The 27,564-nt window shown below is 46.8% G+C and overlaps 16 protein-coding genes across 16 annotated transcripts; 10 read left to right on the top strand and 6 right to left on the bottom strand.

The window, feature by feature from the left end:
* Positions 1-40: 40 nt before the first annotated feature.
* Positions 41-2,200, top strand: C8R40DRAFT_1105501 (uncharacterized protein). The gene is made up of 5 exons (XM_046228127.1): positions 41-362; positions 410-437; positions 489-911; positions 966-1,920; positions 1,981-2,200. Exons 1-5 carry the CDS (start codon positions 341-343, stop codon positions 1,993-1,995), a joined length of 1,443 nt encoding a protein of 480 aa, XP_046086330.1. The 5' UTR covers positions 41-340; the 3' UTR covers positions 1,996-2,200.
* C8R40DRAFT_1105497 (uncharacterized protein) lies at positions 2,201-3,452 on the top strand. Its single transcript, XM_046228126.1, has 6 exons — positions 2,201-2,496; positions 2,573-2,789; positions 2,853-2,863; positions 2,917-3,037; positions 3,095-3,161; positions 3,216-3,452. The coding sequence occupies exons 1-6, from the start codon at positions 2,251-2,253 to the stop codon at positions 3,355-3,357; spliced, it is 804 nt and encodes a 267-aa protein (XP_046086329.1). The 5' UTR covers positions 2,201-2,250; the 3' UTR covers positions 3,358-3,452.
* Positions 3,453-4,087: 635 nt separating this feature from the next.
* On the top strand, positions 4,088-4,981 carry C8R40DRAFT_1105494 (uncharacterized protein). Its single transcript, XM_046228125.1, has 5 exons — positions 4,088-4,142; positions 4,195-4,381; positions 4,432-4,846; positions 4,898-4,908; positions 4,961-4,981. Exons 2-3 carry the CDS (start codon positions 4,220-4,222, stop codon positions 4,720-4,722), a joined length of 453 nt encoding a protein of 150 aa, XP_046086328.1. The 5' UTR covers positions 4,088-4,142; positions 4,195-4,219; the 3' UTR covers positions 4,723-4,846; positions 4,898-4,908; positions 4,961-4,981.
* A 1,538-nt stretch (positions 4,982-6,519) lies between these two features.
* C8R40DRAFT_1190384 (uncharacterized protein) lies at positions 6,520-7,161 on the top strand (the record flags this gene model as incomplete). The annotated part of the gene is made up of 1 exon (XM_046233043.1): positions 6,520-7,161. A coding segment is annotated over exon 1 (324 nt), but the record flags the coding sequence as incomplete, so codon positions are not given.
* Positions 7,162-9,970: 2,809 nt separating this feature from the next.
* Positions 9,971-11,410, bottom strand: C8R40DRAFT_1105472 (ornithine decarboxylase antizyme-domain-containing protein). Its single transcript, XM_046228124.1, has 6 exons — positions 11,389-11,410; positions 11,243-11,339; positions 11,054-11,180; positions 10,496-10,999; positions 10,052-10,415; positions 9,971-9,993 (listed from the first exon to the last, which is right to left on the bottom strand). Exons 3-5 carry the CDS (start codon positions 11,095-11,097, stop codon positions 10,229-10,231), a joined length of 735 nt encoding a protein of 244 aa, XP_046086326.1. The 5' UTR covers positions 11,098-11,180; positions 11,243-11,339; positions 11,389-11,410; the 3' UTR covers positions 9,971-9,993; positions 10,052-10,228.
* Positions 11,411-11,733: 323 nt separating this feature from the next.
* C8R40DRAFT_1045743 (ribosomal protein S5, N-terminal domain-containing protein) lies at positions 11,734-12,616 on the top strand (the record flags this gene model as incomplete). Its single annotated transcript, XM_046224332.1, has 3 exons — positions 11,734-11,843; positions 11,895-12,441; positions 12,494-12,616. The coding sequence occupies 3 exons, from the start codon at positions 11,734-11,736 to the stop codon at positions 12,614-12,616; spliced, it is 780 nt and encodes a 259-aa protein (XP_046086325.1).
* Positions 12,617-12,805: 189 nt separating this feature from the next.
* C8R40DRAFT_1069689 (uncharacterized protein) lies at positions 12,806-14,320 on the top strand (the record flags this gene model as incomplete). Its single annotated transcript, XM_046226141.1, has 2 exons — positions 12,806-12,843; positions 12,895-14,320. 2 exons carry the CDS (start codon positions 12,806-12,808, stop codon positions 14,318-14,320), a joined length of 1,464 nt encoding a protein of 487 aa, XP_046086324.1.
* A 251-nt stretch (positions 14,321-14,571) lies between these two features.
* C8R40DRAFT_1045725 (cytochrome-450 hydroxylase) lies at positions 14,572-16,654 on the bottom strand (the record flags this gene model as incomplete). Its single annotated transcript, XM_046224328.1, has 9 exons — positions 14,572-14,674; positions 14,729-14,838; positions 14,886-14,973; positions 15,024-15,531; positions 15,581-15,728; positions 15,782-15,927; positions 15,979-16,321; positions 16,373-16,451; positions 16,500-16,654. 9 exons carry the CDS (start codon positions 16,652-16,654, stop codon positions 14,572-14,574), a joined length of 1,680 nt encoding a protein of 559 aa, XP_046086323.1.
* A 260-nt stretch (positions 16,655-16,914) lies between these two features.
* Positions 16,915-17,653, top strand: C8R40DRAFT_1045939 (uncharacterized protein; the record flags this gene model as incomplete). Its single annotated transcript, XM_046224344.1, has 3 exons — positions 16,915-17,077; positions 17,135-17,415; positions 17,477-17,653. 3 exons carry the CDS (start codon positions 16,915-16,917, stop codon positions 17,651-17,653), a joined length of 621 nt encoding a protein of 206 aa, XP_046086322.1.
* Positions 17,654-17,807: 154 nt separating this feature from the next.
* Positions 17,808-19,312, bottom strand: C8R40DRAFT_1045503 (uncharacterized protein; the record flags this gene model as incomplete). The annotated part of the gene is made up of 4 exons (XM_046224307.1): positions 17,808-18,794; positions 18,846-18,933; positions 18,993-19,170; positions 19,222-19,312. 4 exons carry the CDS (start codon positions 19,310-19,312, stop codon positions 17,808-17,810), a joined length of 1,344 nt encoding a protein of 447 aa, XP_046086321.1.
* A 455-nt stretch (positions 19,313-19,767) lies between these two features.
* C8R40DRAFT_1069685 (peptidase C1B, bleomycin hydrolase) lies at positions 19,768-21,653 on the bottom strand (the record flags this gene model as incomplete). The annotated part of the gene is made up of 7 exons (XM_046226140.1): positions 19,768-19,782; positions 19,844-19,946; positions 20,056-20,354; positions 20,415-20,458; positions 20,506-20,608; positions 20,659-21,174; positions 21,228-21,653. The coding sequence occupies 7 exons, from the start codon at positions 21,651-21,653 to the stop codon at positions 19,768-19,770; spliced, it is 1,506 nt and encodes a 501-aa protein (XP_046086320.1).
* Positions 21,654-22,025: 372 nt separating this feature from the next.
* On the top strand, positions 22,026-22,504 carry C8R40DRAFT_1069684 (uncharacterized protein; the record flags this gene model as incomplete). Its single annotated transcript, XM_046226139.1, has 2 exons — positions 22,026-22,088; positions 22,259-22,504. The coding sequence occupies 2 exons, from the start codon at positions 22,026-22,028 to the stop codon at positions 22,502-22,504; spliced, it is 309 nt and encodes a 102-aa protein (XP_046086319.1).
* C8R40DRAFT_226372 (uncharacterized protein) lies at positions 22,445-23,235 on the top strand. The gene is made up of 5 exons (XM_046234395.1): positions 22,445-22,658; positions 22,710-22,814; positions 22,868-22,932; positions 22,983-23,052; positions 23,103-23,235. Exons 1-5 carry the CDS (start codon positions 22,541-22,543, stop codon positions 23,129-23,131), a joined length of 387 nt encoding a protein of 128 aa, XP_046086318.1. The 5' UTR covers positions 22,445-22,540; the 3' UTR covers positions 23,132-23,235.
* On the bottom strand, positions 23,046-23,940 carry C8R40DRAFT_1105457 (uncharacterized protein). Its single transcript, XM_046228123.1, has 2 exons — positions 23,242-23,940; positions 23,046-23,187 (listed from the first exon to the last, which is right to left on the bottom strand). The coding sequence occupies exon 1, from the start codon at positions 23,921-23,923 to the stop codon at positions 23,264-23,266; it is 660 nt and encodes a 219-aa protein (XP_046086317.1). The 5' UTR covers positions 23,924-23,940; the 3' UTR covers positions 23,046-23,187; positions 23,242-23,263.
* Positions 23,941-25,495, top strand: C8R40DRAFT_1237391 (S-adenosylmethionine decarboxylase). Its single transcript, XM_046233433.1, has 2 exons — positions 23,941-24,275; positions 24,326-25,495. The coding sequence occupies exons 1-2, from the start codon at positions 24,046-24,048 to the stop codon at positions 25,413-25,415; spliced, it is 1,320 nt and encodes a 439-aa protein (XP_046086316.1). The 5' UTR covers positions 23,941-24,045; the 3' UTR covers positions 25,416-25,495.
* Positions 25,496-25,713: 218 nt separating this feature from the next.
* Positions 25,714-27,091, bottom strand: C8R40DRAFT_1045866 (uncharacterized protein; the record flags this gene model as incomplete). The annotated part of the gene is made up of 4 exons (XM_046224340.1): positions 25,714-25,815; positions 25,888-26,802; positions 26,872-26,994; positions 27,059-27,091. Coding segments are annotated over 4 exons (1,173 nt in total), but the record flags the coding sequence as incomplete, so codon positions are not given.
* Positions 27,092-27,564: the final 473 nt, after the last annotated feature.

Here is a 27,564-nt window from a genome sequence, read left to right as displayed (position 1 = left end):
ATACCTCGAGATCTCAGCGCATTATAGATTTCAAAATAGTCAACAACCACGCGATTAGGAGTTTGAGCGCCCGTTTTAATTATGGGCCGATTCCGGCAGTCCCGACACCCGCACGCAACAAGCTCCAAAAAATGCTCCAACAGTTTGATCGACTCGGCTCTTAGCCTGTCACAACCCGTCAAGAGCATTTTTTTTGACATGCTGAACGTTGAACTCGACTGCTAACTTCAGCACTCGAGCACCAAATTTTTTGACCAATCGTTCCTTGTTGTCCCTCTCTCTATACACTCCTTTTAGCCAACCTTCAGAAGCCCAAAGCCACGGGCTGATCGATGTGATTATGGATATTTCCAGCATTCTTGGTTGGTTTTTTAATGTTTTTTTTCGCTCTCTAATTCCTTCATGACAGATACAGGCAGTTCTTCTAGTAGTTTATCGTGAGTTTTCGCTAACTCTCAACGGCAACAATGATTTAAATATCTTGGTAGGACCTCTGATACATCAGCTGCAGCGGTATTACCAACTTCCATCTCCTCTGTCACTGACACTACATCGATTATCATACCCTCAACTACTTCGTCTACCACTTCTTCAACCCCGGATGTTTCTTCTACAACTACCTCAACTTCGATCCTCACTACTACCTCCTCCTCCTCCTCATCTCCCTCATCCATTGATAGCTCCTCTACCTCGTCTTCGACAGTTTCCCCTACCACTTCCTCTATCACCTTGACTTCCACCGTTTTACCCACCAGCAGTACGAGCAGCACCCCCGTCTTTACAACATCAATACAAATCACCACTGTATCCAATAGTGGTACTCAAACGATTACCATTACCAACAGCATTACCCCGGCTTCTAGTGCAAGCTCCTCGACGACTTCTCTTGCATCCGATAGTTCTTCTAGTTCGTAAGTATAGAATCTTCTTTGTCTTATTATCTCTTTGACTCGTACAATCAACAGCTTCTGGTCCAATAAAGGCGCCGTCGCTGGCACATTCATAGTTGTCGCCCTAGTCGGCATAGCCATCATCATCTGGGGAATAGTATTGAGCATTCGCCGTCGCCGTGCACACAAATTTGACCAGGAGAACGAGGCTGCTGCTGCGGAGGCTGCGAATGCCACTGCACCCGCGTTCCTGGACGATGACGATCATCCGATCTACAGGCGCGATTACCTGCACGCTGGCGACATGAGTAGTGGTGGATACAGTGGATACGAAGGTGGAGGCCCAATTTACACGGGCGCAGTACCAAGTGCCAGTTCTCACGGTACTTTCAATCAACCTCCTATGGGTATTCAGCCTAACGAGAACTACCCCATGGCTGAGTTCGGCTCGGTCTTGTATCCTGGGGCTTCACCCTATCCAATCACCATGGCTCCCGGACAGAACCCTCAGCATAACAACTATTACGACCATGGGTTCGTAGGTAATGAACCGCTTTCTGCTTCTACGATGAAAACCGTCCGTCCGACGTCCGGAGATTTTGATATCTTAGAACAGCAGCAGCAACGCAATGAAGGCGGCAGTGACGCTACAAATTATACTTCTACTGGAACGCCACACACCACGCCCTCTGTGAGTCGTGGACACTCGACTACTACATCCACATCCCATTCGCGGACGGACCTCTTTCGAAACAAGTCTCAAGGTTCCCGCAGCCTCATTGACGGCTATTACTCGAAAGCACCTTCGACCACTGGCGGTCATGACATGGTCTCACCTCACAGTGGCGAGTCGTATGCGGCGCATTATCAGCCTGGGTTTAGTGGGATGCCGAAATCTTCGCCTTCTAGAAGAAGTACGTTCGGCTACGATGAAGCTCCTCCTCTACCGAATTTGTTTTCGAAGACCATAGACGATGAGGCCGTCGATGAGAGCGACGACGAGGTATTCCAGCAGAAAAAGGTCTTGAAGGTCTGTGAATTTTACATTGATGCAATATCGTATATTATGGGACTAATAAACGTTTTTCAGGTTGCCAACGAGTGAAAAGTGCTCAACATGCGCATCCATTACTACAGTGTCCAAATTTCTTGCTTGCTTGTTAGATTCGAGCTTGTCTCCTTTTTATGCTTGTACCAGGTGTACAGGAATATAGAATCGCAAATTACTTACATGATATGTACAATGTAACTTAGATTAAGCGTTGCGGCGGCAACCCCTATTAGGGGATTGCCTTATTACGGCATGCAAAAACATGTTTCCTCCTTCATTCGGCGTCTGAGTTTCCTCCTTCTTGCCACGATGTTTTTCATAATCAAGGGCATAAGGAGCCTGATCAAAGCTTTCTGCGGTGGTTCATCGCAGCAAGAACCTAGCCAACAGCAGCAACAACAACAATGGCATCCGCAACAACAGCAGCCTCAGTATCCTACTGTGCAGCAACCAACTCCTGTCTATCCTCCCACTCAGCCTCTTAGCCAACAGCCTCATCCTAAGCCAACCCGTCCTCAACAGCATCCGAGCCCTTATCCTCATTCCCCGCGCCCGGTTCGTTATTATTATTTTTTCTCTCTAACAAATTTTTCAATCACTCAAAATCATACCCTTTCCTCGTTGTATTAAGGATCCAAACCAAGCTAATCAGCATGATCCACATTACACGGACCTTCGGAAACGAGCTAACGAGGAGGGAGATGCCATGGCTCAGTGTTTCCAGGAAAGCCACGATGCATATGCTCGTGGTGACGGTGCAGGAGCAAAAGATCTTTCGAATCAGGGCAAAGACCATCAGCGGAAGATGGAACAGCTGAACAAACAGGCTAGCGACTGGATCTATCTCGGTACGTTCCTGCATTCTTTTTTAGCTCGTTCTCTCTCAAGTCAATTTCGGTCCGTCAATACAGAAAATAACAAGGTTCGTAGTCTCGTGTCCACGTAAAAATTCACCACGCTGCAGCATTGATACAGGATAGCAAACCCGGGGAAATTGATTTGCATGGACTCTACGTCAAGGAAGCTATTGAACGCACTGACAATGCTATTCAAGACGCCAAACGTCGAGGTGACACTGAAGTCCATCTGATTGTCGGTACGTTATCATTTGAGGTCTCAATATCCACCGTCTTATACCAGTCTGGGGCGGCAGGCAAAGGTCTTCATTCTTCGGGTGGAGTTGCAAAAATCAAGCCTGCAATCGAGGAATTGATGCAAAAGTCTGTTCTGCTTGGCTATGGAATCAAGGCACTAACTAATATGGGCCCTTCTAGACATCAGCTTGTTGCAGAACTGGACCCGAACAACGCTGGTGTTCTGCTAGTCCAGCTTGGTGGACATAGGGACAGAGCTGTCGGGCCAGACGAAATTGCTCGCCGCTTAAACCGTGACGAAGAAGGATGTATTGTCATGTAGGTTCATCGGGGTTACATGTAGCCTTAGTCCTTTTAGGACACAGATGAATATCATCTTGTAAACTTGTAAACAACCATAACTTCTTGTACTTCTAATCGTGTGCCTTACGTAAGGACGATACGATCAGCCATACCTGTGTTTATCAAGGTTTATCACTATTACTTGATTCTGAATTTTAGAGTTCGATGGCAGCGAATACTTGTCCCAAATCCCCTTTCTCGCCACCACACCCTCAAGGGCTTACCGGCACCCCTTGAACGGGTTGCTGCTTGTGGTGTTTCCTGGTTGCCATGATTTATTTTACGATGGTACCACGGAGCCTTTCTCCTCCCACATTCCTCCAAAGGCTGTCTAGAGTATCTTCGAGGCTGAGTTTGCCCATCCAGATCCTGCTCGTATCATGTGGATTTGGCACCGCATTTTTCGCCGTAAAGGGTATCAAGAGTCTACTTTACGAAGTTTTTGTCCGCAGCTTGGCACCGAAAGAACCTGACGAACAGCTTCCCCGACGGTAGCGTACTGAGTGTCCTCCTCCGCCACGGCCTGTTTACTCTAATCAATCACACAGACAGCACCTTCCTGCGGCGTCCCGAAGACGGCTTGAGTCAGACCGTCTTCAGCAGTGTCCGAGTCACCCCGTTCGTTCCCTTCTCTGAATCTGGGAATCAACCTAATATCTTGGCCCTGACCAGGATGACCCGCCCAACCCGCTAGACACAGATTTCGAACCTTTTTTTCCTCACCAAAACAACAACGAACAACATCCCATACCTGATGCAAGTCCGGTTCGTATAGTTTTCTGAGTACTGTTTTGTGTGATTTCACGTTGTTGTCCAGGGTCTAGTATATCAACCCCGTCAGCATGACTCGCCCAACACCCGCTAATGAGGAGGAACATCTCACAACGAAGGGTTTCAAGCATCAACTACAATCCCATTGGGCTTACTACCGCCGACAGCACCTTCCTGAGTCACACCGTCCTCAGGAAAATAACGAACAACATCCCAAACCTGATGCAAGTTCGGTTCGTGTAGTTTTCTGAGGACTGTTCTCTAATTTCACGCTCTGGTTCAGGATCTAGTATATCAACCTCGTCTGTATGACTCGCCCAACGCCCGTAACCGAGCCAATGAGGAGGGACATCACACAACGAAGGGTTACAAGCATCAACAACAGACTCACGAATTCCCTCAGGTTTACCACCACCCTCACTACTCCCCTCAGGCTCACGACCCCCCTCAGCATCAGCTCTCTCCCGTTCATCCTTCTTCTCAGCCTGTGGTCCCTCGCGCTTATAACCCTTCGGCGTCTATAGAACATACTCATCCTAACCTGGTTTGTTCCCTTCGTGTAGGATTCACATAAATACCTCCTGATTATTTCCAGAGTCGAGGTGATAATTTCCGCAAACCAGCTAAGGAAAAGAGAAAGGCGCGCGGTAAGTGTTTAGAGGAAATTCGGAAAAAGAAAGCCAATTCGATATATCGTAGTAAGTGTAATCGCTGCTGGTCCTTGCGTTGAATTTCATTTTTCGTGATAGAAAATAACAAGGTGTCTACTTTAAATTCCCCTATAGTCTGTAGTCGCTTACCCAATGGGACAGGGCCGTAACGGAATAATCGACTTGCATAGGCTTTTTGTACGGGAAGCTAAATGTAACGGAGTGTCACGCGTTACTGGTTACTTAGCGCCTGATTTAGCGCTTCATTCGGACTTTACCTATGCCTGCTCGTACTTATGCTTACCTATGCTAGATTATGCAGTATGAATATGCTACCATATATGGAACACTGACTCTTGTAGGGTATATAAGGATACTCGATTGTACTATGTACCCTAGGTTATCCAGAAAACTCCCCAGTTACGACAGTTCTCTCGACGACCTACCCTAAGTTCCCATCTCTCTCTCGTGTGGTGTTACTGTGATTCGTCACGCTACCGCTACATATTTTGAACTCGATACAACTGGTTCTCTTCTCTCTTCTCTAAAAAACCTCTCCTCATTGTTATCTCCGGCACACTCCAGGTCTGATCAACCAGGAACCCCGACACGGAACATTTCTCCCTACATATTCTACACTCCTTTTGATGCCGAGCTCTTCTTTCCCCTCTCATGACAGTAGTCACCGTCATGACCTCCGACGAGGACCCAGACACCTTGAAAAAGCTCCCAGAACTGTCCATGACAATGACAGAGAAACTGCTATGTACACTCAGGAAACTGAGGTTGGAAAGAAAAGTCAAAACTATGCTGCCTCTGATGAGGAAAGCTTCGTTGGCACTGTTGATAGTGGCCAGAATGAACAAATGGAGAATGCTGAAGACAGTCCCTCCAGTGAAGATGACAACCCGAACCCTTGGGTCGCGGCTGGTACCCGACGTAGGGCATTTAGTTTGGACAGTAGTTCCAATCAGAATAAATTTCGGTTGAATGCTTTAGAACAAACGCGCGTGAATTCGGATAAAATCCGGGGCAATCAGGCCAAGAAACCTGTACCCCTTGCCATGGCTACCATTGGAAAAGCTGAGAGAAATACTCGAGCCCAAAAGAATGAAACCCGTCGTCAAACGCGGTCTGATAAACACAATTCCACTCATAAGAATCTGAGTGACAACTCCTGGAATGAGGAAGGTCTCTTCAAGGACCAAGGAAATGGCATGGACCCGATGAACTGGGGTGCCTCTGAACCTGACACTGATATAAATCAACACGGTGCAATCGAGAACTTCAGGGCTGTCCGTGATAACGCCCAGCAGCAACAGATGCCAAAGAAAAAGTCGTCAAAAAAACCTGAATGGGCTAAGCTGCATGAAATTCCTGAAGCATTTGCTAACCAAGTCGAACCCCGCGTCCGGGACATTGTGGGGCAGCACCCACGAAAATCTCATGCTATCAAACGAGTTGCGAGCCCAAGTAGCTCGTTGACAACAACCAACCTAACCAAGGGCAAGAAACAAGCTGCAGAACAGCAGAGCAAATGTCGGAGGGAACCATCTGAATCTTCCTCTAGCTCATCCGGCTCTGAATCGAGCTCTTCGTCACCTGAATCTGACCTGGAATCTAGTTTTGAGACTAGACACAATCATGGACATCGAGGGCGACAACGTCGCTCACACAAGAAATCAAAGAAAATGATATTGAAACCCGACCCGCCCGAACCTTACGATGGATCGATTGACATTAATGCATACATTAAATTTGTGACCGAAGGTACTGCATATGTCCGTGATGGACATGTACCTTGAAACCGACGAGTTCTGAAGCTATCAAAATATCTGAAATCAAAAGCTTACCAGTTCTATTTGACCACTGTAGCAAACTCTCCATTCGATTGGAGATTGAAAGAGTTCTTTGTTGAACTATACAATTATTGCTTCCCAGCGACGTACCGTATTGACCAACGCCGAAAGCTGGAGCATGCAACACAGGGTAACAAGTCTGTTCGGGACTACCTTGCACAAATTAATAACCTATTCAGTATGGTCGGAATTCTTGATGAACGCGAGAAGGTCCACAAACTCTGGACTAGTCTGAATGCAAATATTCAGAAAGGACTGTGGAAGGAGAAATTGAATCCGGAATTGTCCACTTACATTGAGGTGGCGAGCACAGCTGAGCTCATTGAAATCATGGAGAATAATATTACTGACAGCAGTGAATCTGAACACTCTTCTGCACAGAGATCTGAAAGTGAATATTCCTCAGAAGAGGAAGATGATTCTGAAATTGAACAGGCCTCAGACAGTAATTTCTATTCAGAGAACCGCTCCGACGAGGACCAATCCGATAGCAAAAGCAAAGACCACAGTGAATCTGATAATGAATCCGGCAGTGACAATCAGTATGAGAACAACGAACCAGATGACTCCAGTGACTCTGATCATCCCCGGAATACATACCAACATCGTTCGCAGCGACGATGACTTTCCGAAAATAAAAGAATTGAATATCTTGCGACCGGCAGATGTTTTCGATGTGGCGGGTATGGCCATATAAGCCGCTATTGCCCGAATGGATACATTACCGAAGCTTCATGGAAAAATAGAACGGCGGACATCGAGCTCGGAATGATGAGCTTTGCACTCAATGAACCAGTCTCACCGTTTGAAAATGATAACAGAAAGACCGTTCGAGAGGTTGGAAAACACTCTCGTAGCATGGGAAAGAAAGATTTCGTCTTCAACGGTCACCGTGAAGAACGAAAGGAGGGCGGGAGAATGGATATGGCTCCGACGTCTCGAAAAAGACATACGAAAAAGAGGAAACCTACCCCAGGAATAGATTTCGCACTCGAAGACTTACCAGAACGGCACCAACATATCATTGATACGAATTTCCTGCCAACAAAGAATGGAGGGTATGAACACCTCACCTCGCTAAAACGGGTCAGAAATAACAAAATCCTCATCAAGCCGTACGATGGATATACTCACTTTGTCACTGTTTCTGATGTTCGCACCTGCCTCGACTTTGACCGAATCCTGCGGAAAAGAAGCTTCAGATTGCAAATGGCCGACATCCCAGCCATCTACCCACTTCTTGCTGAGCACGTTACAGCCCTTTCCGTAACCATATGGAATTTGATTTTTTGAAAACCTGTGAGGTTGTGTTTGGCAAGATCACATGTCAAGTTTTCACCCTCAGTTTACTTGCATGTACTATGCGTCGATTCTCTGAAGATATGCGGGTTCGGGTACCATTAATGTTTTGGGAACAGCAGGTTTCAGTGAAGAATATCTGCTACCACCTCGGGATGAAGAAATCTGTTGTTTATCATATCCTTGCGCAGTATCGGGACCATGGACGACTTCAACCTGCCTTGCGTCGACAGGGCCGACCCTCTCTTTTGAATGGCACCGATACTCACTATCTCTCTGCTCTCATTGATCTCCGACCTTGCATTTACTTGGATGAAATACAAGCAGAGCTAGAAAGATGTCGCCGAGTTCGTGTCTCAGTGCAAGCACTTGTACGCGCACTTCGGAAATTAGACCTATCTCGGAAGACTGTCTCTGTACGGGCACTCGAGCGCAATGACCTTGAGCGGGCACATTTCATGCTGCAGATAGCTAAGCTGGTGCCACGACAAGACATGCTCATAATGCCAAGACATCTCTTCGGAAGTATGGGCGTGCAAAGCGAGGTCATCACTGTGTGCAACGGAGGCAGTTTGTCCGCGGAGAATGTGTGTCTATACTGCCAGCAATAACCATTGATGGCATTGGAGCTAATAGAAACGATGTCGACAACGCGCAAATATCAATGAAAGTGTAGATGCACGTCTAAGAGAAGGTGATGCCAAATACAACCTTACAACTTTTCAAAAAAATCGAATTCCATATAATTACGGTAATAGCTGTAATAGCGACCCACTCATTCATCCCTACCAGCTCGCTACATTCAATGTTGATACCGGAATAGTGTATACGCAGGCTCCACCTATTGATCGGCGACTATTTGATCCATTCACGCGCGAAGATGATTTGAGAATAAACGGATTGGATAAATTGACTACGGAAGGACGAGGTCTACATCGGGAGCTACAGAAGAAGCATTGGACGGAAAAACATGTAGAAAGGAAGGACTGGAAGAAGGGATATCAGACAAAAGTTTCAATGAGGGAGGAGGCTAGCTCACCTGGATCTTCCCATGAAGCCCGAGATCCTTCCGGCAGCTTTGTTCATCCATCTACACCCAGAGATTCCACTATCTCGACTGCTTCTAAAACAGCCTCTCATACAGACCAAACACATCTCCCTCATCCTACTCATACATCCTTCGAAGTCTCCTACAGCCCCACTATCATATCATCCAGTCCTAATCCATCTCTCCTTATTGATGCGTTGGCCACAGAGGAAACGCCAGTCTTGACCAATGAACCCACACACAACAGTTGTACCCAGTCTTTTGACAACGATTTGCTAGACCCTCGCGTTGGACTTCGACCAGACAGAAGCAGGTACCCTCGGCGGCGACGATCTTCAAGCAATTGACGCATCAGTTGACGACGATCGAGATGATTGAGAGATCCTCGTCGTGAAGGATCTCTGGAGGGCGTATGTAACGGAGTGTCACGCGTTACTGGTTACTTAGCGCCTGATTTAGCGCTTCATTCGGACTTTACCTATGCCTGCTCGTACTTATGCTTACCTATGCTAGATTATGCAGTATGAATATGCTACCATATATGGAACACTGACTCTTGTAGGGTATATAAGGATACTCGATTGTACTATGTACCCTAGGTTATCCAGAAAACTCCCCAGTTACGACAGTTCTCTCGACGACCTACCCTAAGTTCCCATCTCTCTCTCGTGTGGTGTTACTGTGATTCGTCACGCTACCGCTACACTAAAGAATACACTGACATTGCCATTCAAAATGCTATAAATCAAGGCAACTCCAACCTTCGATTGATTGTCGGTACGTTGCCAACGTCAAAGAATTCTCTGGGTTTCTCATAGTCGTAGGTCAAGGCCGTCATTCTTCAAATGGTCCGAGGCTCAAGCCTGCATTACTGAAACATTTGCGTAAAAGCAGGTCAGTCATGAAGTCCATCGCTCATGTTTGTTAATACTGATGTGTTGCATAGATATGATGCAGAAGTTCAGCGATGTAACGCCGGTGTCATTGATGTGAGACTCTAGTCAGCTCAAACAGATTGATTTTGAGGGATGTGACATTATGGGACAGCTGCTAAGAAGCACCGATATACATAAAATCTGAATTCGTGCTCGTTTTCAATCAAAATGTGGTTGTCTTTTAAAGCTTCGATAGCACACGTTGGTTTAGCCATTAATTACAGTGAGCATTGAACTCCCGCCTACGTAGTAACAAGGCATATCGGATAAACAGCAGTGATGGTCATATTTAGATCTCCAATCCAACGAGGACGAAAGCCCTGTCGACCGGGAACGGATGTTTAGTGACGACCGAGCCACCTACATACATGAGAGAATGCAGAATTTCTCCCAGGGCCGGTGACGACCGTTCCAGAACAATCACGAGAGCAGAGCACTCCAGCTGGTCGTCCGCAAGATCCAAAAGTGCGACGACGCTATGAAGAATACAGAGATGATCGAATCAACACGAGGCAGAACATATGACATGATCGTCGATAAGAGATACAACACATACCTTTCTCTGAGGCTGACGCTCTCTGCGTTCTTTGCGTCCACGTAGAGTGTTCTGGGTTTTCCAGGTAGTTCAAGGACCATTCCGTTGAAAGCTGAACCCATGTTCGGGGCCGAAATGGAGATACTCTTCGCATAAGGAAGAGCTCCAAGACCAGTTGGGAAAAGCGTCATAAGAAAGTCCATGGCATCCTTCTGCTGCATCAAAGAGGGAGAGATGCTACGATCGCTACAGTCACTACCGTCATCAGGAGTGAGGGGAGGTGTAGATGATTCAGAGCTACCACTGCTGGTTCGAGCTGGGATAGCGCAAGGTCCAACTGAGGTTTTTGGGAAAGGAAAAGAACCGCGAACATATGTGTGCTGCTTAGGATATGCAGAAGTATAGTAGGATTCGGGAGAAGAAGATATGGAGAGATTGGGGGTAAGTGGCGCCGGGATGCCTGTCACACATTCCGACGACCCTCGGTCAGGAGGGCATTTTGCTTTGGGTGTGTCAAAAGCGCCACTGAAGAAGAATGTAAGTGAAGTGAGGAATGTATGAGGGAGAGTGTATGCTGACCCCGGGCCCGCCAGAGAACGTAGTAGAATAGTAGTACATGTCATCAGTGCCCTGCATCTGGCACACAGCAAGCACACTAGGAGTGTCGAGAGTTACAGCCCCATCTCCAACGGTTTGACGGCCGTTGCTATAATTTAGAAGATAGAGTGAGAAGTGGCTTCTTGACTTTCGCGAAATTAAAAAACATACGTGGGGCAAAGACTAAATCTTTGATTGGATAAATTCGAATTGTTTTTCAACGACATATGCCAACTTGATTGCGGTGAAGAAATTCTTAAGTATGAGTCTGTAAAGACTGATTCAGAGAGACGTTATACACAAAACTTGAGACTCACTTGGGGGTTTGTAATTGAGGAGCGAAGCGAAGACACTGCCACACAATCTCCAGTGCCCCTTGGATTGGTAAGCGACGGCTCAAGCCGGGCCAGATATCCGGGCTACGTTTCGCAACGCCTGGAAAATTTGATTTCGTACCTCAAGCTCTCTATCGTCGCCCCCAGTGAGTGCCCATGCCCTTATGATGTTCGAAACGGCTCCATTCATGTCCATTGACTGCTATCGGATCCATGTATCCAAGAAAATTCGGACGAAAGAGCCTGATTGAGCTGGATTGCTTCATATTAGTTTGGATGATACCGTTTTGCTAACTTGGACTTCAGAATTCTCGACAAATAACTAAAATGGCTGACGCTCCCCGTGGACGTGGTGGATTTGGACGTGGACGTGGTGATCGTGGAAGGGGCCGTAGGGGTCCCCGTCGTGGAGCTCGCAAGGACGATGAGAAAGAGTGGTATGTAGAAAGTACAGGTGTAGAGGGATGTATAGGCTCATCATCATACAGGGTCCCTGTCACCAAGCTCGGTCGTCTCGTGAAGGACGGTAAAATCAAGTCGATGGAGGAGATCTATCTCTTCTCTTTACCTGTCAAAGAATACCAGATTGTTGACTTCTTCCTCCCCAAACTCAAGGATGAAGTCATGAAAATCATGCCCGTCCAGAAACAAACTCGTGCTGGTCAGCGTACCCGTTTCAAGGCTTTCGTTGCGATTGGTGACTCCGATGGTCATGTCGGGCTCGGTGTGAAGTGCGCAAAGGAAGTAGCAACAGCCATCCGTGGCGCCATCATCCTAGCCAAACTTTCTGTCATTCCTGTCCGAAGAGGGTACTGGGGTACTGCTCTCGGAGAACCTCACACTGTGCCCTCGAAGGTCAGCGGAAAAGTTGGTTCGGTTATGTGTCGTCTGATTCCGGCGCCCCGTGGAACGGGCATCGTCGCTGCACCTGCGTCAAAGCGTCTTTTGGAGCTTGCTGGTGTACAAGATGTGTACACGCAATCGAAGGGTTCAACTGCTACTATGGGTAACTTCTTGAAGGCTACCTTTGCTGCTGTGAGTTTTTGTTCTTATTCGCTTTTTTTCTCTCAATGTTTTGCAATTGTAGATCACAAAAACATATGCCTTCCTTACGCCTGATCTGTGGCGTGAGATACCTGTCTCGAAGCTACCCTTCGACGAGTACAGTGCACATCTCGCACTGGCCTCAGGTGGAAAGAAGGCTTACTAGACATTTTCTGCTTGTTGTATTTTTCTTACGTCCTTTCCTGAATCTATGATGTTGCGTTTGCCATCCTTAAAGGAGCGAATTATATTTCTAGCGTGAGAGCCGGAAGTGATCAGAGACTTACTTCTCCTATAACAGACGCTCAGAAGACGTCGGAAATTTTTCCTACTTGCTCCTTAATATAGTACTAACATGTCTTCTCGCCAGTCAGCCTACGTTGTACTCGCCAGGTTGGTGTTTCTCGCCGTTTGTAATACACGCCATTGATAAATTTTGTTCAGTTCTACATTTCCATTCCCTGGTCCTCCGTCCGAGCCAATTCCACCTCTGCCTTGTCGTTCTTACACCGACCCCGTGAAAACGAAGCCTCTTCCTGCAGTCCACCCTCTCTCTTCTGTTTCCTCTACAGATTTGATGCACAGAAACCCTCCACTTGATCCTCGCAAAGCGCGTCGACATTGTGCAAATTTTGGGTTTAAACGGGAAGCCTTGGTGTTACAAGCCCATAAATCACGCTCTCCTTCAATCCCCCTGCCTTCACCTGATGACTTCACGAGTCCAGGCCCAACTCCTCCGGGGACTTTCACAAGTACGGAGTCTGATGTTTCTTCGTTCAGCGATCTTCCGCTAGACTTTCCGCAGCCGCCGCCGATCAGCCCTGTCCTGCGACGTATGAAAAGTTCGCCATTATTCACATTAGCCGACACAGGCTCCGCTCCTGATTTGTCCAATATTATCGCCAGAAAACGATGGGGTGCGGTTCAAGGATTCATTGATACTCAAGCAGAATTCAGGAAAACCAGAAATAAGGCGGACAGTCTAATCGATCTTGAGGCAGATCTGGATTTTACGCCGCCATTCGAGCAGTCCTCCGATTCCTATCGCGGTAGGATTGACGGTTTGGCAAAGGAGCTACAGCCCGTCATTCGGCCTGGCACTCTAGAACCACCTCTTCCTCCGTGGATAGCCCGTCGTGACAGCGATACCTGTCAAGAATCTCCGTTCCTTCTCCCTGCTGCATCCAAATCCTCATTACTTCTGGGTAATAAGACTTCGTCTCGTCCTGCCTACCATCAATCTACACAGAAGCAATCAGTCCCGTCACCGGCTCTGTATTCTTTTCCTTCTTCTTCTTCTTTTGCGAAGAACGTCTCCACGCCCTCGGAACGTTTACCTCAACTCGTGTTACCTCGACGAATATCCAAAATGCGGTCACTGAAGTTCACACCTGAATGTAATCCTTCTTCGGATCGCCTCGATATCTCCAACCACGATTCCAAACCTCATAAACCACTCTTCCGTGGTCGATCTATATCAATGGACTTCAACAATAACAGTAGGAGTCGTCCGCTGTCCATGTTCGCGGGCAATCAGGGCATGAGCGCGTCCACATCTTATCTTTCAAAGATGGGTCGGACTCCGCCCACCGGTCCTCTGGTTAAAGAGAGCTCTGATTATCCTCTCAACCGCGGCAGGGATGTTGGACTGTCTACACCCTTCCTCCACCGACCAGTGAACAGTAATACTCCTGTGCGACATCAACGTCGCCTCCATCATTCCATGATGCCCTCGCCCGGGCTCAAGTCATTCATGGACATTACGCCGGAGCAGGTTCAGCGCAAACCAACGGCTCATAAGGACAAAGTCAGGAAGCTTTTGAGCAGGGCGAGCCAAGTGTTCGATTGGAGAAAAAAGAAGGGGGAATGATCGTGCGTATCGGGTTCTTGTACATATTTTTTCTTTTCTCTCTCAGCAAGCGCGATCTAGTTTTGTTCGAATCTCGTCGTATTTGATTGTCATATCACGGTTTAGTTTTCGCGGACCCTCCTTGTACATCTATAATGATATGTCTTATGTATATAATATATACACTTTGCTGCCTCGTTGTAGTTCGCCACCTGTAATTCTTTTGTAATAGTATACATGTCGTGTGGTACTAGAAATAATGCATTGACTGCTTAGATTTCGGGGACCTGCCCCATACGTACGAATCGTTTGACAATCAAAGGCATTTGGCTCCCTTTACTAAACTGCTTTTTTACAAAAGGCCTAGTTAAAACGCTGCAGAGAACTCCTTTTAGCACTAGGACACTGAAATGAGCAGTACGAACTCACACATTAATTTTCTCGATTGGGTCGAGACCTGATTGAAAGACGAAATTGGTGAGGAGGACGAAGAGGAACGTTTTGATCTCTATCAGAGCAAAGCGTATGCCTATACAGGACTAGGAAGGGTCAGAAACATTGAAATTATATGTACGAATCCACATACCCTTGGCCCAGCGGAAAATGAAAGTATATTGGAAAATAGCCCAGGTTGCTCTCGAGCTTTCTCAGGAAGGTCATCCCATCGATCCGGACTTCGAGACATCGATCAACAAGCAGCCAAATATATGAGAACTAAACCTACTTAAATGACCAAGCGTCCTCTCCCCATACATCCTGATCAAGGTTGAACGCTTCGACAGACACATGTACGAATGTTCCTTTCGCGATATGTATGCTCTGTGCGCTCTCATCGACCGATCCATCACTGCGATGCACTGGATATGATACCGGGATCTCATCGTCTTTAGTTGCAACACGCAAAGTTGAATGTAACGGAGGTATCAGCCTCAGTGCCTCGCGCATGACATTGTGCAGGTATGGGAGCTCAGAAACTTCGGCGTACAGGGATTGTGTCTCTTCTTCAGTTAATTCGGAAAGGTTAGTCGGAGCCGTAGGAGGTAATACTGTTAACAGCTCGGCGCGCAAGCGTTCTTGCATTTCGGGATTCTCGGTAAGCAGGTAAAGAATCCAGGAGACAGTAAGAGATGTGGTGTCAGAACCTGCAAACATGAATGTATTGATATTGTGAAGCATCTCCTCGTCATCGATACGCTGCTCAATTGGAATGTCTATGGCGGCATTAGAAGTTACTGGAAGGAGTTTCAGGAATGGTTAGGGACTACATTCTTGAACACGTACACAATTGGGTGAGGATATCTTTTCCCTGATATGCCTTGCCTGTTTCATTTCCTTCTGCAATTTTCCGCTTCTTCTCCGTTATCATGTTACCAGCTTCTCGTCGAATAACAGCCTGACATCGCTCTATTGTGCGGGACCTTTGGTTGGGCTGAGATAATATGTTTATATTGCGAAGGTGTAATATTCACAGGAGAAACATACGATGATTTTGAAAAGTGTAGGAAAGTAGACCGAAGCCAAGGTCCCCCAGAAGGTACTTTTCCCAATGACTTTGTCGAACATTTCTTTATAAGCCAAAAACAGCTCGTTGGATTCATCTTGAATGGAGTTGAAATTATAATCGAATCCTGCACAGGTATTAGACTTTGCTGCAAACAAAGACGGAAGAAGAGGCGGACCTGCAAGACCAATGATATCGAAAGTGGCACGACTCATCCATTGACAAACATCCACAGTCGCAGCTTCTGTTGTACCTGCATTCATTATGTCCATCCACCGATTCTTCAACTGATCTCCTTTCTGGAATACCAGAGGAATGAGCGCGCGCATGTTTTGGTTAGAGAAAGCCGGAGTAGCTATACGTCGTTGACGTTTGTGCATCTGGCCTTCGGCTGAGAGCATACCGCATCCTATGAGAGACGTAATGAGCCGCCGAGATTGCCATGGCTTTTCATACAGAGTCGAATTCTTCAAAACATAATTCAGCGAAACAGTGTCCAAGGTCAGCAGACGATCATCCCACTAAAGAAAATTAGCCGCGAACTCTGCATAGAAGAATGGAACGAGGCATACTGGTCCAACTCCACGAATGCGTACTGAACGACCGTATTTCTCAGCTAAATGCTTATGTACAGCAGGGGTTCGTTTGGGACTGCAGAAAGGTGATTATGGAGGTCAGAAGAACGATCTCATTACGCACTCGAGAACCGCGGAAAGATGGTTTGCAAACAATGTTCGAACTGGAGGTCCAGCTATATGCCTGAGAGGGTTGAAGTACTTGATAATAAACAGATAGTATAAAGCGAAGGAGGCAAAGATGACCACGAAAGCTAGTATTGCCTGAAAGAGTGCCATTTTCATGAAGGTTTCGTGCAGAGTTGACATTATAATGCGTATAAAAGAACAATAGACAATAGATTGCGGGCGCCATTATTCTCACTTATCATCGCAGCTTGCTTTTGTGCTGGAAGTGCCTGGAACACTCGCTGCAAGTCTGGATTAAAGCTAGCTGTTGTGGAGATCCTGGAGCAGAGGCAAGCAGAGGATGACCCAAGGATAACAAAAAACAGCGGAAGCAACAAATGCTCACTTCGGGCCGACATCCGAACCTTTGTATGTTCAGACTTTCTTCACGCTGGAAGACGATCTACCGTCTTTCGAGCTCAAATTATTCAACAAAGTCGCAGTCTTTTCCATTCCCCAAGCACGCCAATCCTACTCCGCACCAAATCTTTCATCTTCCGGCAAATGCCTCTCAGGATGACATAAAGAACAGATGTATGGAAAACATAAATGTTTTATGGATTCATCGGTCATAATGTCTTGTACTTTCAGACTACGAACTTGTGCGAATATACCATCCTGATAAAGCAAGGACTTCAGTGTCCGCAGAAGAAGCCCATGCTCGATTCCAGACCATTGGTCACGCCTACAACATCCTACGAGGCAAGGCAGCCCCAAACGAATCCGCAACTACTTCACCTAGAGATGGACGCTACGAGGCAACCACTGCGGCCCGAAGAGCTGCACATGTACGTCGACATCGTGAACTCTATGACGGTGGTGCTGTTGATGACAGATGGAAGGACGGTATTATTCTGTTTGGTGTAATCGGTGTAAGTACCAAGGTTCGCTCTGAATGTTGGCTTTCGCGACTCGTTAACCCTTGACACACAGACTGTAATTGTTTTTGTGGTCCAAGCAATGATAACCAGGCATGAGGCTATCGAAGAAGTTATGGACCGTGCCCGACTACATCGGTTAGACACGGAGATTAACAGAAGACGGAAAACTCTTGAAGACCCTCGTCTTTCAGCCCCCGAACAGGAGGATGGCCCACAGCAAAAGCGATAAACCCGATAGACCTTTGTAACCTTTCTACAAGCGACTAGACTAATATGTATTATACAGCGTGTTCAGGTTGAAGATGATATTTGCATAATAACGAACCGAAAGCAACAAGTAACCCTTGTACAGATGAGATAGTTAGTATGTCCCGCGTGCTCTTCTAGAAGTATAATCCCGTCCAGCCTTTCGATTTGATGGAGATTTCATCATTTCCATCCATGTCTCCTACCCAATGTGTCCACTGACCTTTCGCCTGACCTCCCAAAGAATAGGGCTTAGAGCCCGTAGTAGTAAAAGAGCTTGAGTCAAGCTTGACATTACCGTCGAATTCTGCATTCTTGTACGTCAGGTACACGTCTGCATTTCTGGAAGACAAATGGACGCTCCGGATAGGACGATGTGGGTACGCCTTGTCGTTGTCATAGAACAAATCCGTACGTCCAGCGCCAGTCGTAGTGCGAAGTGAAACAGGTTCAGGATTTGTTGGGTCAGCAGGAGCAGTCGGATGAATATGCACATTCATCACACCGTCTCCGCGCTGCGTGGTGATAGCAGTCTCGTTGACAATCGCAGCATGGCCTACGATCCATCCTCTATAAACTTCCAGAGCTAGGCTTGTGGAGCGAAGGTTCTCGTGAGGTTCTATGATGTTAAGCCTGTCCATCTTGTACAGGGTCACAAATGTGTCTTCCAAATCAATATGGGCCTGCGGGTCGAAACGAACTTGTGCAACAGTATGAGGAAGGATGTGAAGTTTCTTCAGCGTCTTGGGGATATACATGGTCACGTCGTAGCGTATGCACGAGGACGAGTCTTGGTTCAAGCGAGGGGTACCGATAAGCAAACGACTATTGCCATCAGAGCTACCATCGGACTTGGCTGCAGGATATTGCAATGTCACTTGGTCGAGTAGAGACTGGTCGTTCGTCTGAATGGTCAGCTTGTACTGGACTTCAGTGATGTCGGCGGGAGCTTCAGTGACAGTGAATGTTCCAACGCCGTCGCCGTGAACATCAACAGCATGATCATACCTGTCACCGACAGGAATGGATATAGTGGTTTCTCCGCCATTATACAGATACGAAGCGTCCAAACAACCAAGGGATTCGCTGAATACAGGCATTCCCTCAAGTCCAGTGGGGGATGGCTGCGATCATCGGTAATTAAGACGCTGGAGAATCAACAGGGAAATTCTTACAGTAAGAGCCCACCATATGAACTTCCCAACTGATACAATCACGAAAAAGGCCGCCACTATTGCAAGAGCTTTACAGAACAGACCGCAGCTAATAGTAAAAGATGAATTCGTGTGAGTTTTTGCTTGGCAGAATGACAAACAGCTCACTTTAGACCGCAGCAAACGCAGCGTGGGTTACGGGGTTTCCTGACCGGCTTCTGAATGTTAGTGGAAAGCAATCCCTCTTCCTCTTCGAGGGTCTGCAGGCCAGCTTCCCTGTCCTGGTAATCAGCAGATGGACTATGGAGTGCCACTCTTCCTTCTTCTTCAGTAGAAAGTTGGTTATCTTGCACTCATTTAGTGAACATACATCGTACGAATTCCGGGCATAACATACATCCATCGAAATGTTCCTTGAGCTTCAGCGCTGCCATGGTTGCCCCAACCAGTCCGAAGAACGAGAAGCCGCGTGTTAGCCTAGGCGCCATGAGTGGAGAAGAGAATAAAGTGGAAAACGAGAGGGATAAGAGAAAGAGTGTATGTGTGCCTCAGTGAGGCGCCTCCTTGTATAAACAGGGAATCCAGATGGGAGCAAGATGAGAGTTACTTTTATATCGGAAACGTCTTCAGGAACACGTATAATTCAATTAAAACGATGATCGGCTTGCAGAAAAACAGATGCCAATACAATCATTCACATTCGGCACCGTACTTTGAGTGATAACCGTGCCGCGATGAAGCAAGTTTTGCTTTTGAACTATATTGGGAGTTTGAAGCTGCAAATTCGTTTGCTATGCCAGAGTCAAATCCAGTGACACAAACTGCGATGTCTTCAGGAGATTGGACGATCAGGTTTTTTCACGATTGTTGAACGGCAGATGTAGAAGGGATGTTGAATCAAGACAGATCGGTATATGATGTACAATTAATACTAGCTGAATATTCATGCAAGCGTTCCCTGGAAAATGGATTCGATGGGTTATCCTACCATAAAGATTCACACATATCGAAGCACGTACCATCGGATCCCATGGTGGAAGGACTTTGGCATTTCCACCCTCAAACACAGTGACCAAATCCTTTGGTGCCAAACTTTTAGGAACGACCACCTGATACACAAATCTAAGTTTCATAAAAAATCAGTCAGCATGCAATGTCAAGATAGAATGGACACATCGTGTGTAATCGCCACAACACTGATAACAGGTTAAAGTAAAATAGTATTACTCACTCATTGAACCATTCATCAGTCATCACAAAGTACCCCTTGTTTCCTGGTACTTCTCCCCACGAGTTTTCTACTTTGTACCTGACAGGTTTACCATTTGCGTCCAAGTGGACGCCAGAGATAACCATAGCATGGGTCATTGCCGATTCGCCGATTTCGAGACGTTGAGCCTTGGTAAGACCGAGAGTAATGTCAAATGTGTCCTCGTATTGGAATAAAGTGGTATCCATGAGTCCAAGGTTTCGTTCGGACGATTTACCGACGTCGCAGCCAAAGAACACGGGAACACCAGCTTTAACCATCTGCGTACAGTTATGAATGTGGTCAGTCAATGCATTTATAGAGGGTACAGAAGTACACACCTTGATGACAGTAACCTTCATAATCTCGATTTCCGTGTTGACATCTAGAAGAGAGTTACAAAGATGGTCTGAGGCACTGAGAGCAACTTACAAAGTACTGGTCGACCTCCCCAGATGTTGCCCAGTTTTTCAATGGTGATAAGTTGGGAGTAGCTATTTCTGGGGTCATTGATAAGGGAGAACGAGTCCTTTGCCTATAGAAATCAATGGGTCACAGGTTCAAATCTCGTGTAAGAGCACTCACAGAATAAGGCTTAGCGGCAAAAGTCTTGTAATACTCCAAAGGTGTTCCCGACCAGGTTCCGGCTTTGTCGTTCTCATCGTAATATTCCCAAGTGAATGTTGCGTCGGGTAAGGGAGGGACACCGAGAGCGGCGGTCATGATAGTGTAGATCTCTTTCATGAGCTTCTCTTTCTCAGCCCGGGTAGCTGAAACTGTAGCTTGAGCAGATGCTCCGGCTGCTTTCATGTCGACAACCAGCTTTCGGAGGATAAGCGCGTCTTCTCTCAGCTTTGTTTTGAGTAGCGCATTGAGAGGGGAAGATAAGGAGGAGTGGAATGATTCTGGATAGACAGATTGAGGAACGACACCGTAGGTTTCGAGAAGGTTGACTGCCATATCCCATTGACCTCCGTCAGAGATAAGGTCGCCTGAGAGATGACTGATCACTCTGTCATCGACGGATAGATCTGCGTTCTCAATCATCAGCTCAAGATAATAGTTTGATTTGTTGAGCTTGTCCCAGAAGAACAAGTATGACTATTCAGACAGTTAACGTCGCTCAAATGCGGATGTTAGTTTGGGATACATACCTGAGAAAGTTGGAAGTCCTTTAGTTTGAGCTTCTTCATGACTTCGTACCGGAGCACATTGGTGGTGGCAAACAGCCAACAACGACCACTGCTCTTTTGGTTAGTGATGGGACCAGTTTTGAAGTCAATCTCATTATTGAAGATATGCGTAGTCGCTACTGTGGCTTTCCTCGACACAAGGGCGTCACGGATGTCTGAATGAGAGAGAACAGTACGAGCTAGTCGCGCCTTTGGGTCGTGACTAATATCTGATTCCCAGGACGATACATTCTGCAGTGAAACGGAGCCATCCACTGAAGTGGGCGTCGACACTGATAAGGCAGAAAATGCGGTAGCGATCTCTGCAGGAGCATGCTTCTCGTTCTCAGCGTGTTGTTGCTGTAGGACAGGAGATGGCTTGACTGGTTTAGACGGAGACGAACCCATGGCAAGTAGGAGAGCGAAAGTAGGCGTATCAGGAAGCCACGCTTTATATGAGCCCAGGAACATTTGAAATGGAAATATCCGGTTATCTTATCTATGTATATATGTTGCGCATAGAAATAAATCATACGCGCCGTACGAGGCCGTACGCATCTCAGGCTACCGCCTGTGACCATCTTGTAACAGAAAAGCGTCTTTGAGGTCTCACGGAAGGAACGAAGTGGGAGTTCGATCCAGAAATAACTTCTGGCATGACCAAAAAGAACAAACACGCCCAAACTTCAGTTGGGTACTTTTATTTCCCGGGCCACTATTTACGGTGACCTCGCTGGTAGCACAAGATGGTTCACACCGACATTCCTCACATCCGGGTCAATGTCTCTTCTTCTCCGCTTGTTTCTTGCTACCATGGAGCCTCTGGCTGCTCAGATTCTGAAAGTACGAATGAAGCCATTAGCACTACCCCGTCTTTCCCTCGCATTTATTCTCGGCGTCAAGCCTTAGACTCATCTTCATATCTTCTACGGAATCGTCCCTCTGCCTCATCATCGGCGTTGTTCTCAAGTCTTTCGCAATCTACGCTTTCAAGCTCTCAGTCCGATTCACAGGTCCTTACTGCAAATTCTCGTATTCCTGCCACGGCGATTCTAGCTCTTCTCGACTTGTTGGATGCATTCGATGCAGACGTAGAAACACAGGTAGCGCATTTGAAGGAAAACATCAAGGAAACGCGTGAGCTGGTAGTGATTTGTAGAGCGGAACGCGTTGAAAAGTTGGCTCGGGCGTGTCGAAAGAAGGAAGCAATTGAGCGAGGGACTTTAGCTGCTGATAGCGAGTTTTGGTGTAGCATTTGAGCTCTTGGGACGTCTATCTTCTCGTATCTTGTGCCTATGATACATAAATGCTGCATCGATTTGTCTGTACAATGTGGCTATACACGCGTGGTAAACTCATTGAGGAGTCTTACCATTTTTGAACTTGGAACCTCTTGTATCACCATCACAATGAGTACGTCCCTCTTCGTCTCAGTGCAATGCTTAATAAAATTACTTCCTGCAGCCGAACGATCCAATTCTTTCGACCAAGAGACTGTCAATAAACTCGAGAAACGCCTTAGCCAGCGACCTGAGAAGACCGATCTTGTCGATCGCAATATTCTGAAAGGCAGGTCGTATTGACTACATACTTTACGATTGACCTAAAACCCACATTCACAGACGACAAAGGGATTGCACCTTCACTTGTTGCGGCAAAAGAGAAGCTTCAACGTTCTCAACTTGAGGTATCACCAAAAATTCTGGTGTAGTTAACATCCACTACATCTATCGACAGGATAAGCTGGGCCAGGCATTGCAACAACGCCCAAAGCCAGAGGAGTTGGTCAAAGAAGGGATCCTCCTTGGTGAGGGCAATCCACTATCGCCATGTACAAAGCTGACCATCGATATGTAGAAGAAGAAGCTCCTCCGAGTAGAGCATAAGGATATAAATGAGTGGGGGGGTGAACATTATGGATACGGTTAATTTATGTCATGTACTAAAAGGAATGGATAAATATAAAGCATAAACTGAAAAGGGACAAGAAACGTACAAGCATCGCTCCAAGAAAGATCCTACTTTCTCCTTGCATTCCTGAATTTCTCCTTCATTTCCTCTGCTGCTCGTCGAGTACCAGCTCCGCCCGCCCAACCTCTGCTTCTTAACCAGTTGACCAACTGGGGTGTGAACGCTGCTGTAAATCCTACCCGCACAGGGAGGAAAAGGGTTTTGTGAATAGTGTAGGCGAGGACGAGCATGGCATAAAGACCCTCGTTTCCGGAAGGCATGCCTCCATTGATGGGATCCAGATCAGCTTTGCCTGGCTCTGGAGGTTTAGAATGAATCACGCTTGCCACTGATTCTTTCACAGAAACTGCAATTCGAGATACCTGCTCGGCACCTATGAGATTTATGGCCGCAAAAGCGACAGCAAAGTCGACAGCACCAATCACGAAGTATACACCCAGTGCATACCAGCCGTATGATTTTATAAGGTGCTTTAACCGTTGTGAAAACGTAGCATTTTCTTGGGAAGATTGTATGGGAGGGGAAGAGTCGCGGCCGGGTGATGACGAATTGAGACGGGCAGGGAAATTGGAAAAAAGCCGAGAATTCGACCTTGGGGTATGGGTGAGAGTGGATACGGGCTGTCTGAAGCGTGTAACTGGCAGCAGAGGGGCTGTAACGCGTGGTACAAGTCTTATAGGAAGTCGTAGAAAGAAACGGGACAACATGATGGTCTACGAAACCTCTTCGGCACAAAACTCTCTGATTATGATTCGTACCATGTGACTTCTTCTGATTATTTTTTGCTTTTAATCGGATGGGAAGATAATATTTCTGCTATTAGATTGCCATGGCTGAGGCAGGAGAGACAGCGTCTGCCCCCTTTGAAGGCCCAGAAAAGCTTCTGGAGATCTGGTTCGCTCCCTCTGCTGCTGCAGTCCCAGATGCCAATTCGCCCGAGGATAGTAGGACTGGTCTCCGCAAAGTTCCTCAAGTGATCTGGAAGGAGATGCTGGCCATCGTAAAATGCGAAGTGCTCAGTGTTGTCTCTGGGACAGAGATAGACGCTTATCTTCTCAGGTTTGCTGCGATTTTCCTTCAGGACTCCATAATTGACGAAACTTTTCCAGTGAATCGTCATTATTTGTTTCCCCCCATAGAGTTATTCTCAAAACCTGTGGGACTACATTAAATCTCCTGGGACTTCCACGAATTCTAGACATCGCCGCTAATTATGCCAATATGTCTTCAGTGTATCAATGCTTCTACTCCCGCAAATCATTCATGTTCCCCGAGCGCCAATTAGGTCCTCACCGCGATTGGCAGCAGGAAGTCCAGTTTTTAGATAATATATTCCCCAATGGTGCCGCCTACAACGTAGGCAAGGTCAACGGTGATCATTGGCTGCTTTACATGAAAACACCCAGCGACGATTCTGGCGCTTTCCGATCCTCGCCTCATTTGGAGTCTCCCGTTATAGGAAATGCTTTCCCCGATTATACGATCGAGATACTGATGAGCGATCTCTCTCCTGCGGCTCGTGAACCATTCTTCTCAACATTCTCTTCACCGGAGACGCCATCATCTCATGCCCTATCACTATCGAGATCTTTTGGCATCACTGACATTTTTCCTCCACACCTGACCACCTTGGACGCATATTCATTCTCTCCCTGCGGCTACTCTTCTAATGCTTTAATTAAATGGGGTGAAGATCCTTTCTTCTTCTCTTCTCCTGATATGGCGGACGGAACGTCTACTGTTGGAGAAGGTTATTACACTATACACGTTACACCAGAGGAAGGATGGTCCTATGCCAGTTTTGAATGTAACGTTCCGTTGCACCCAAATCGTCCATCATCTGCACCCGACGCTAATACTATTCCTGACCTCAAAACGCTCGTCCAACGCGTCGTCTCGATCTTCCAACCTGGTCGTCTATCCCTCACACTATTTATCTCAAGCGAAGACAACGAATCAGATGAAACTGGTGAAAGCCCTGTGGAGGCAGCACAGCGGGCTTTCCGAGCCGCTTTGTGTGCGTCAGTGATGGAAGAGAAGATCCCTAGTCAGACGAACGGAACGAACGGGGAAATCTCGGACGACAACGCTCCTTCTCAAAAAGTGGGCAAGAGGTACCGAAGAACTGATAAGATCAATTATGAATTTGGTGCCTACGATCTTGCCTTTGCGAGCTTCGAATTGTCTGATCACAAATGACAATTACAATTCTTGTTTGAATCCTCGGGATATGTGTTTCTGTGCTTAGTGCCATGTGTGAACAAACTATATATACCAGTAATACATGAGGGAGATCATCCAAATTCTCCGCCGAAAAGGTAAATACATAATCCTCCCTGCCGCAACTGTTAAATGGTGGATCCAACTGAAGATAGTTCTGCGATGATAGTAAAGTAAAGCTGTTTCCCTGCAAACTCTTCCCGTGAAGAGACGTCCCCGAAAAGTCCAGAAATAGAATGTTCCACCAATCAATATGTGCTCATATCCTACCCTGTATTTAGTCGTCGTTTTCGAGGGACTCTCCGGGATCGGAATCCCTCGGTGCGCACACGGGGCACAAACGGACAAAAATGTCTGCCATTGGCCAAGTGATATGAGCCTGAGAGTGGAAAGATTTTATCGTTCAAGTTCAGTGGACCTCATTACGTTTAAAGAACCATGGGTCACTCACAAAACCCGATTGCCTTACTTCGTCCGTCATGATATTGGAGTTCTTGTGTGCCCGGTGGGCATAGGCTAGAATATCGTACAGTTCATCCTGAACTGGCAGACGGTCAAAGATACTTTGTTCCGGAAGTGTGGTGCCATCTCCATGTGTATAGCGCACAGGATCAGCTTGGTACTCCTGCAAGCTAATAGCTAGATTTTCCGGTATAGGATCGCGAGGTATAAGGATGAGGGGATGCGTTTGAGAGCCTGGGAGTAGTCGATGAGTAGTCATCCATGTTTGTAGATATGGTGACGCATGTGGTGGTATTTCGCCTGTAACCAAGTATTTCGCCACTCCCGCATAAGTAGCAGGAGAGAGACTCGCGCTCTCTTGCATTTCTGGCATTAGGGTTTTCAGGAAGACCTTTATGCTTTTGTTGAAAGCTTCACGATCTGGCATCTCTGCCTCTTGTTTTTCCGACAACGTTCGGAGAATGACCGAAGGTAGAGGAGAAAATTGCGGAAGCGAACGCTGCGATCTAGTGAAGATCGCATTACCGTTAGAGCTCTGTTGAAGGCGGCTGGCGGAGGAAGTTGAGCCGCTTCGAACAGAACCTCGGGTAGAGCGCGCATCGCTGTCACGATGACTACTACTTGACCCTCCTTGATAGTCAGAAGGACTCGTGGTGGTGAATCTTCGGATCGGCGTTGACACACTCGAAGGAGCCTGGTCTTGTATATTGGACTGTGAGGGCTCATAGTCATTTGTATTCTGATCGACAAATCCAAATTTCAAAATAGTGCCCGCGGTTGTTCCAATATCATCTTCGAAAGTTATTTTTTCTTCTGCATTCCGTCGCCTTCTGGGCAGGTATGCACATTGGGAAGGCTTGCCTTGAAGTTGACATTGATTGCAGGCCGGCATATCTCTGTCACACTATGAGCCAGTCCTAGTAAGTATACAGGTCCAAAGTGACCACGAACCATCGCGGCGGAAGTTTCTTACCTTCAAGCCATACTTTTGACATGTAGCGCACCTGGGTATTCCTCTGTGTGAATGGTTTTGCAAAGTATACTTGCATTCCTTGAGTCCTTCGCAATTCTGACACGAAGGCATGGCTCTGTCGCACTGGCCCCATGAAGATTATTGGAATTAGGGGGAACGCTTCTTTGATTGTACAAGTGGCACATACCTTCAAGTTCTTTTTTCGGCATCTGTCACACCTGAAAAACGTTTTTCAGTCAACTCGACCGAAGTCGCCGCAAGTTATGCTCGCCATGACAGATTTTGAGCTCGGGACTAACCTGGTTTTGGTGTTATTATCCATTTGTGGGCTCATGTGTAGCTTTCGTTTTGGTATACGGAGAACAAGGTGGTGATTCTCAGCGGTTTCAATTGAAGATTCCATCGTGACAATCTCGTTATCATCAAATAGCCAGAGTGCTGGCAGCCTTGAGAATCGCGAGTGCCGAAATTTGACTGCGCTGCTTCAGCTAGAGGAAATGTGCGCAAGTATGGCGAGATATTTATGAGCTGTGCTCGGAGTAAGAAGCGCTGAATTATTCCCTCGATCTGGAGTCTTTGACGATTTTCTTCTGTCCAAGTACTTAGCTTGGAATCGAGTTCCCAAAAGAGGATGTTTTGATGTACCCGGGCATAACCGAATATCATCGTTGACCCGGACCGGCACATTTCTTG

Source organism: Lentinula edodes (genome assembly GCF_021015755.1).
Source record: "Lentinula edodes strain Le(Bin) 0899 ss11 chromosome Unknown C8R40scaffold_18, whole genome shotgun sequence".
NCBI lineage: Eukaryota > Fungi > Basidiomycota > Agaricomycetes > Agaricales > Omphalotaceae > Lentinula > Lentinula edodes.
Note: the sequence above shows the minus strand (reverse complement) of the source record. Positions and strands in the feature narration are given on the sequence as shown.

Bases quoted from the DNA above. Each gene is read 5' to 3' on its own strand.
- C8R40DRAFT_1237391 (XM_046233433.1), top strand. From the start codon at position 24,046: ATGGCTGAGGCAGGAGAGACAGCGTCTGCCCCCTTTGAAGGCCCAGAA. The intron at 24,276-24,325 runs GTTTGCTGCGAT...AAACTTTTCCAG, and splicing joins ATAGACGCTTATCTTCTCAG to TGAATCGTCATTATTTGTTT.
- C8R40DRAFT_1105472 (XM_046228124.1), bottom strand. From the start codon at position 11,097: ATGACATGTACTACTATTCTACTACGTTCTCTGGCGGGCCCGGG. The intron at 11,000-11,053 runs GTCAGCATACAC...ATTCTTCTTCAG, and splicing joins CGTTCTCTGGCGGGCCCGGG to TGGCGCTTTTGACACACCCA. The intron at 10,416-10,495 runs GTATGTGTTGTA...TATTCTTCATAG, and splicing joins AGCGTCAGCCTCAGAGAAAG to CGTCGTCGCACTTTTGGATC.
- C8R40DRAFT_226372 (XM_046234395.1), top strand. From the start codon at position 22,541: ATGATACATAAATGCTGCATCGATTTGTCTGTACAATGTGGCTATACA. The intron at 22,659-22,709 runs GTACGTCCCTCT...TACTTCCTGCAG, and splicing joins TTGTATCACCATCACAATGA to CCGAACGATCCAATTCTTTC. The intron at 22,815-22,867 runs GCAGGTCGTATT...CCACATTCACAG, and splicing joins CGATCGCAATATTCTGAAAG to ACGACAAAGGGATTGCACCT.
- C8R40DRAFT_1105457 (XM_046228123.1), bottom strand. From the start codon at position 23,923: ATGTTGTCCCGTTTCTTTCTACGACTTCCTATAAGACTTGTACCACGC.
- C8R40DRAFT_1105497 (XM_046228126.1), top strand. From the start codon at position 2,251: ATGTTTTTCATAATCAAGGGCATAAGGAGCCTGATCAAAGCTTTCTGC. The intron at 2,497-2,572 runs GTTCGTTATTAT...CGTTGTATTAAG, and splicing joins ATCCTCATTCCCCGCGCCCG to GATCCAAACCAAGCTAATCA. The intron at 3,162-3,215 runs GTCTGTTCTGCT...GGGCCCTTCTAG, and splicing joins ATCGAGGAATTGATGCAAAA to ACATCAGCTTGTTGCAGAAC.
- C8R40DRAFT_1105501 (XM_046228127.1), top strand. From the start codon at position 341: ATGGATATTTCCAGCATTCTTG. The intron at 363-409 runs GTTGGTTTTTTA...CCTTCATGACAG, and splicing joins GGATATTTCCAGCATTCTTG to ATACAGGCAGTTCTTCTAGT. The intron at 438-488 runs GTGAGTTTTCGC...ATATCTTGGTAG, and splicing joins AGTTCTTCTAGTAGTTTATC to GACCTCTGATACATCAGCTG.
- C8R40DRAFT_1105494 (XM_046228125.1), top strand. From the start codon at position 4,220: ATGACTCGCCCAACACCCGCTAATGAGGAGGAACATCTCACAACGAAG. The intron at 4,382-4,431 runs GTTCGTGTAGTT...GCTCTGGTTCAG, and splicing joins CCAAACCTGATGCAAGTTCG to GATCTAGTATATCAACCTCG.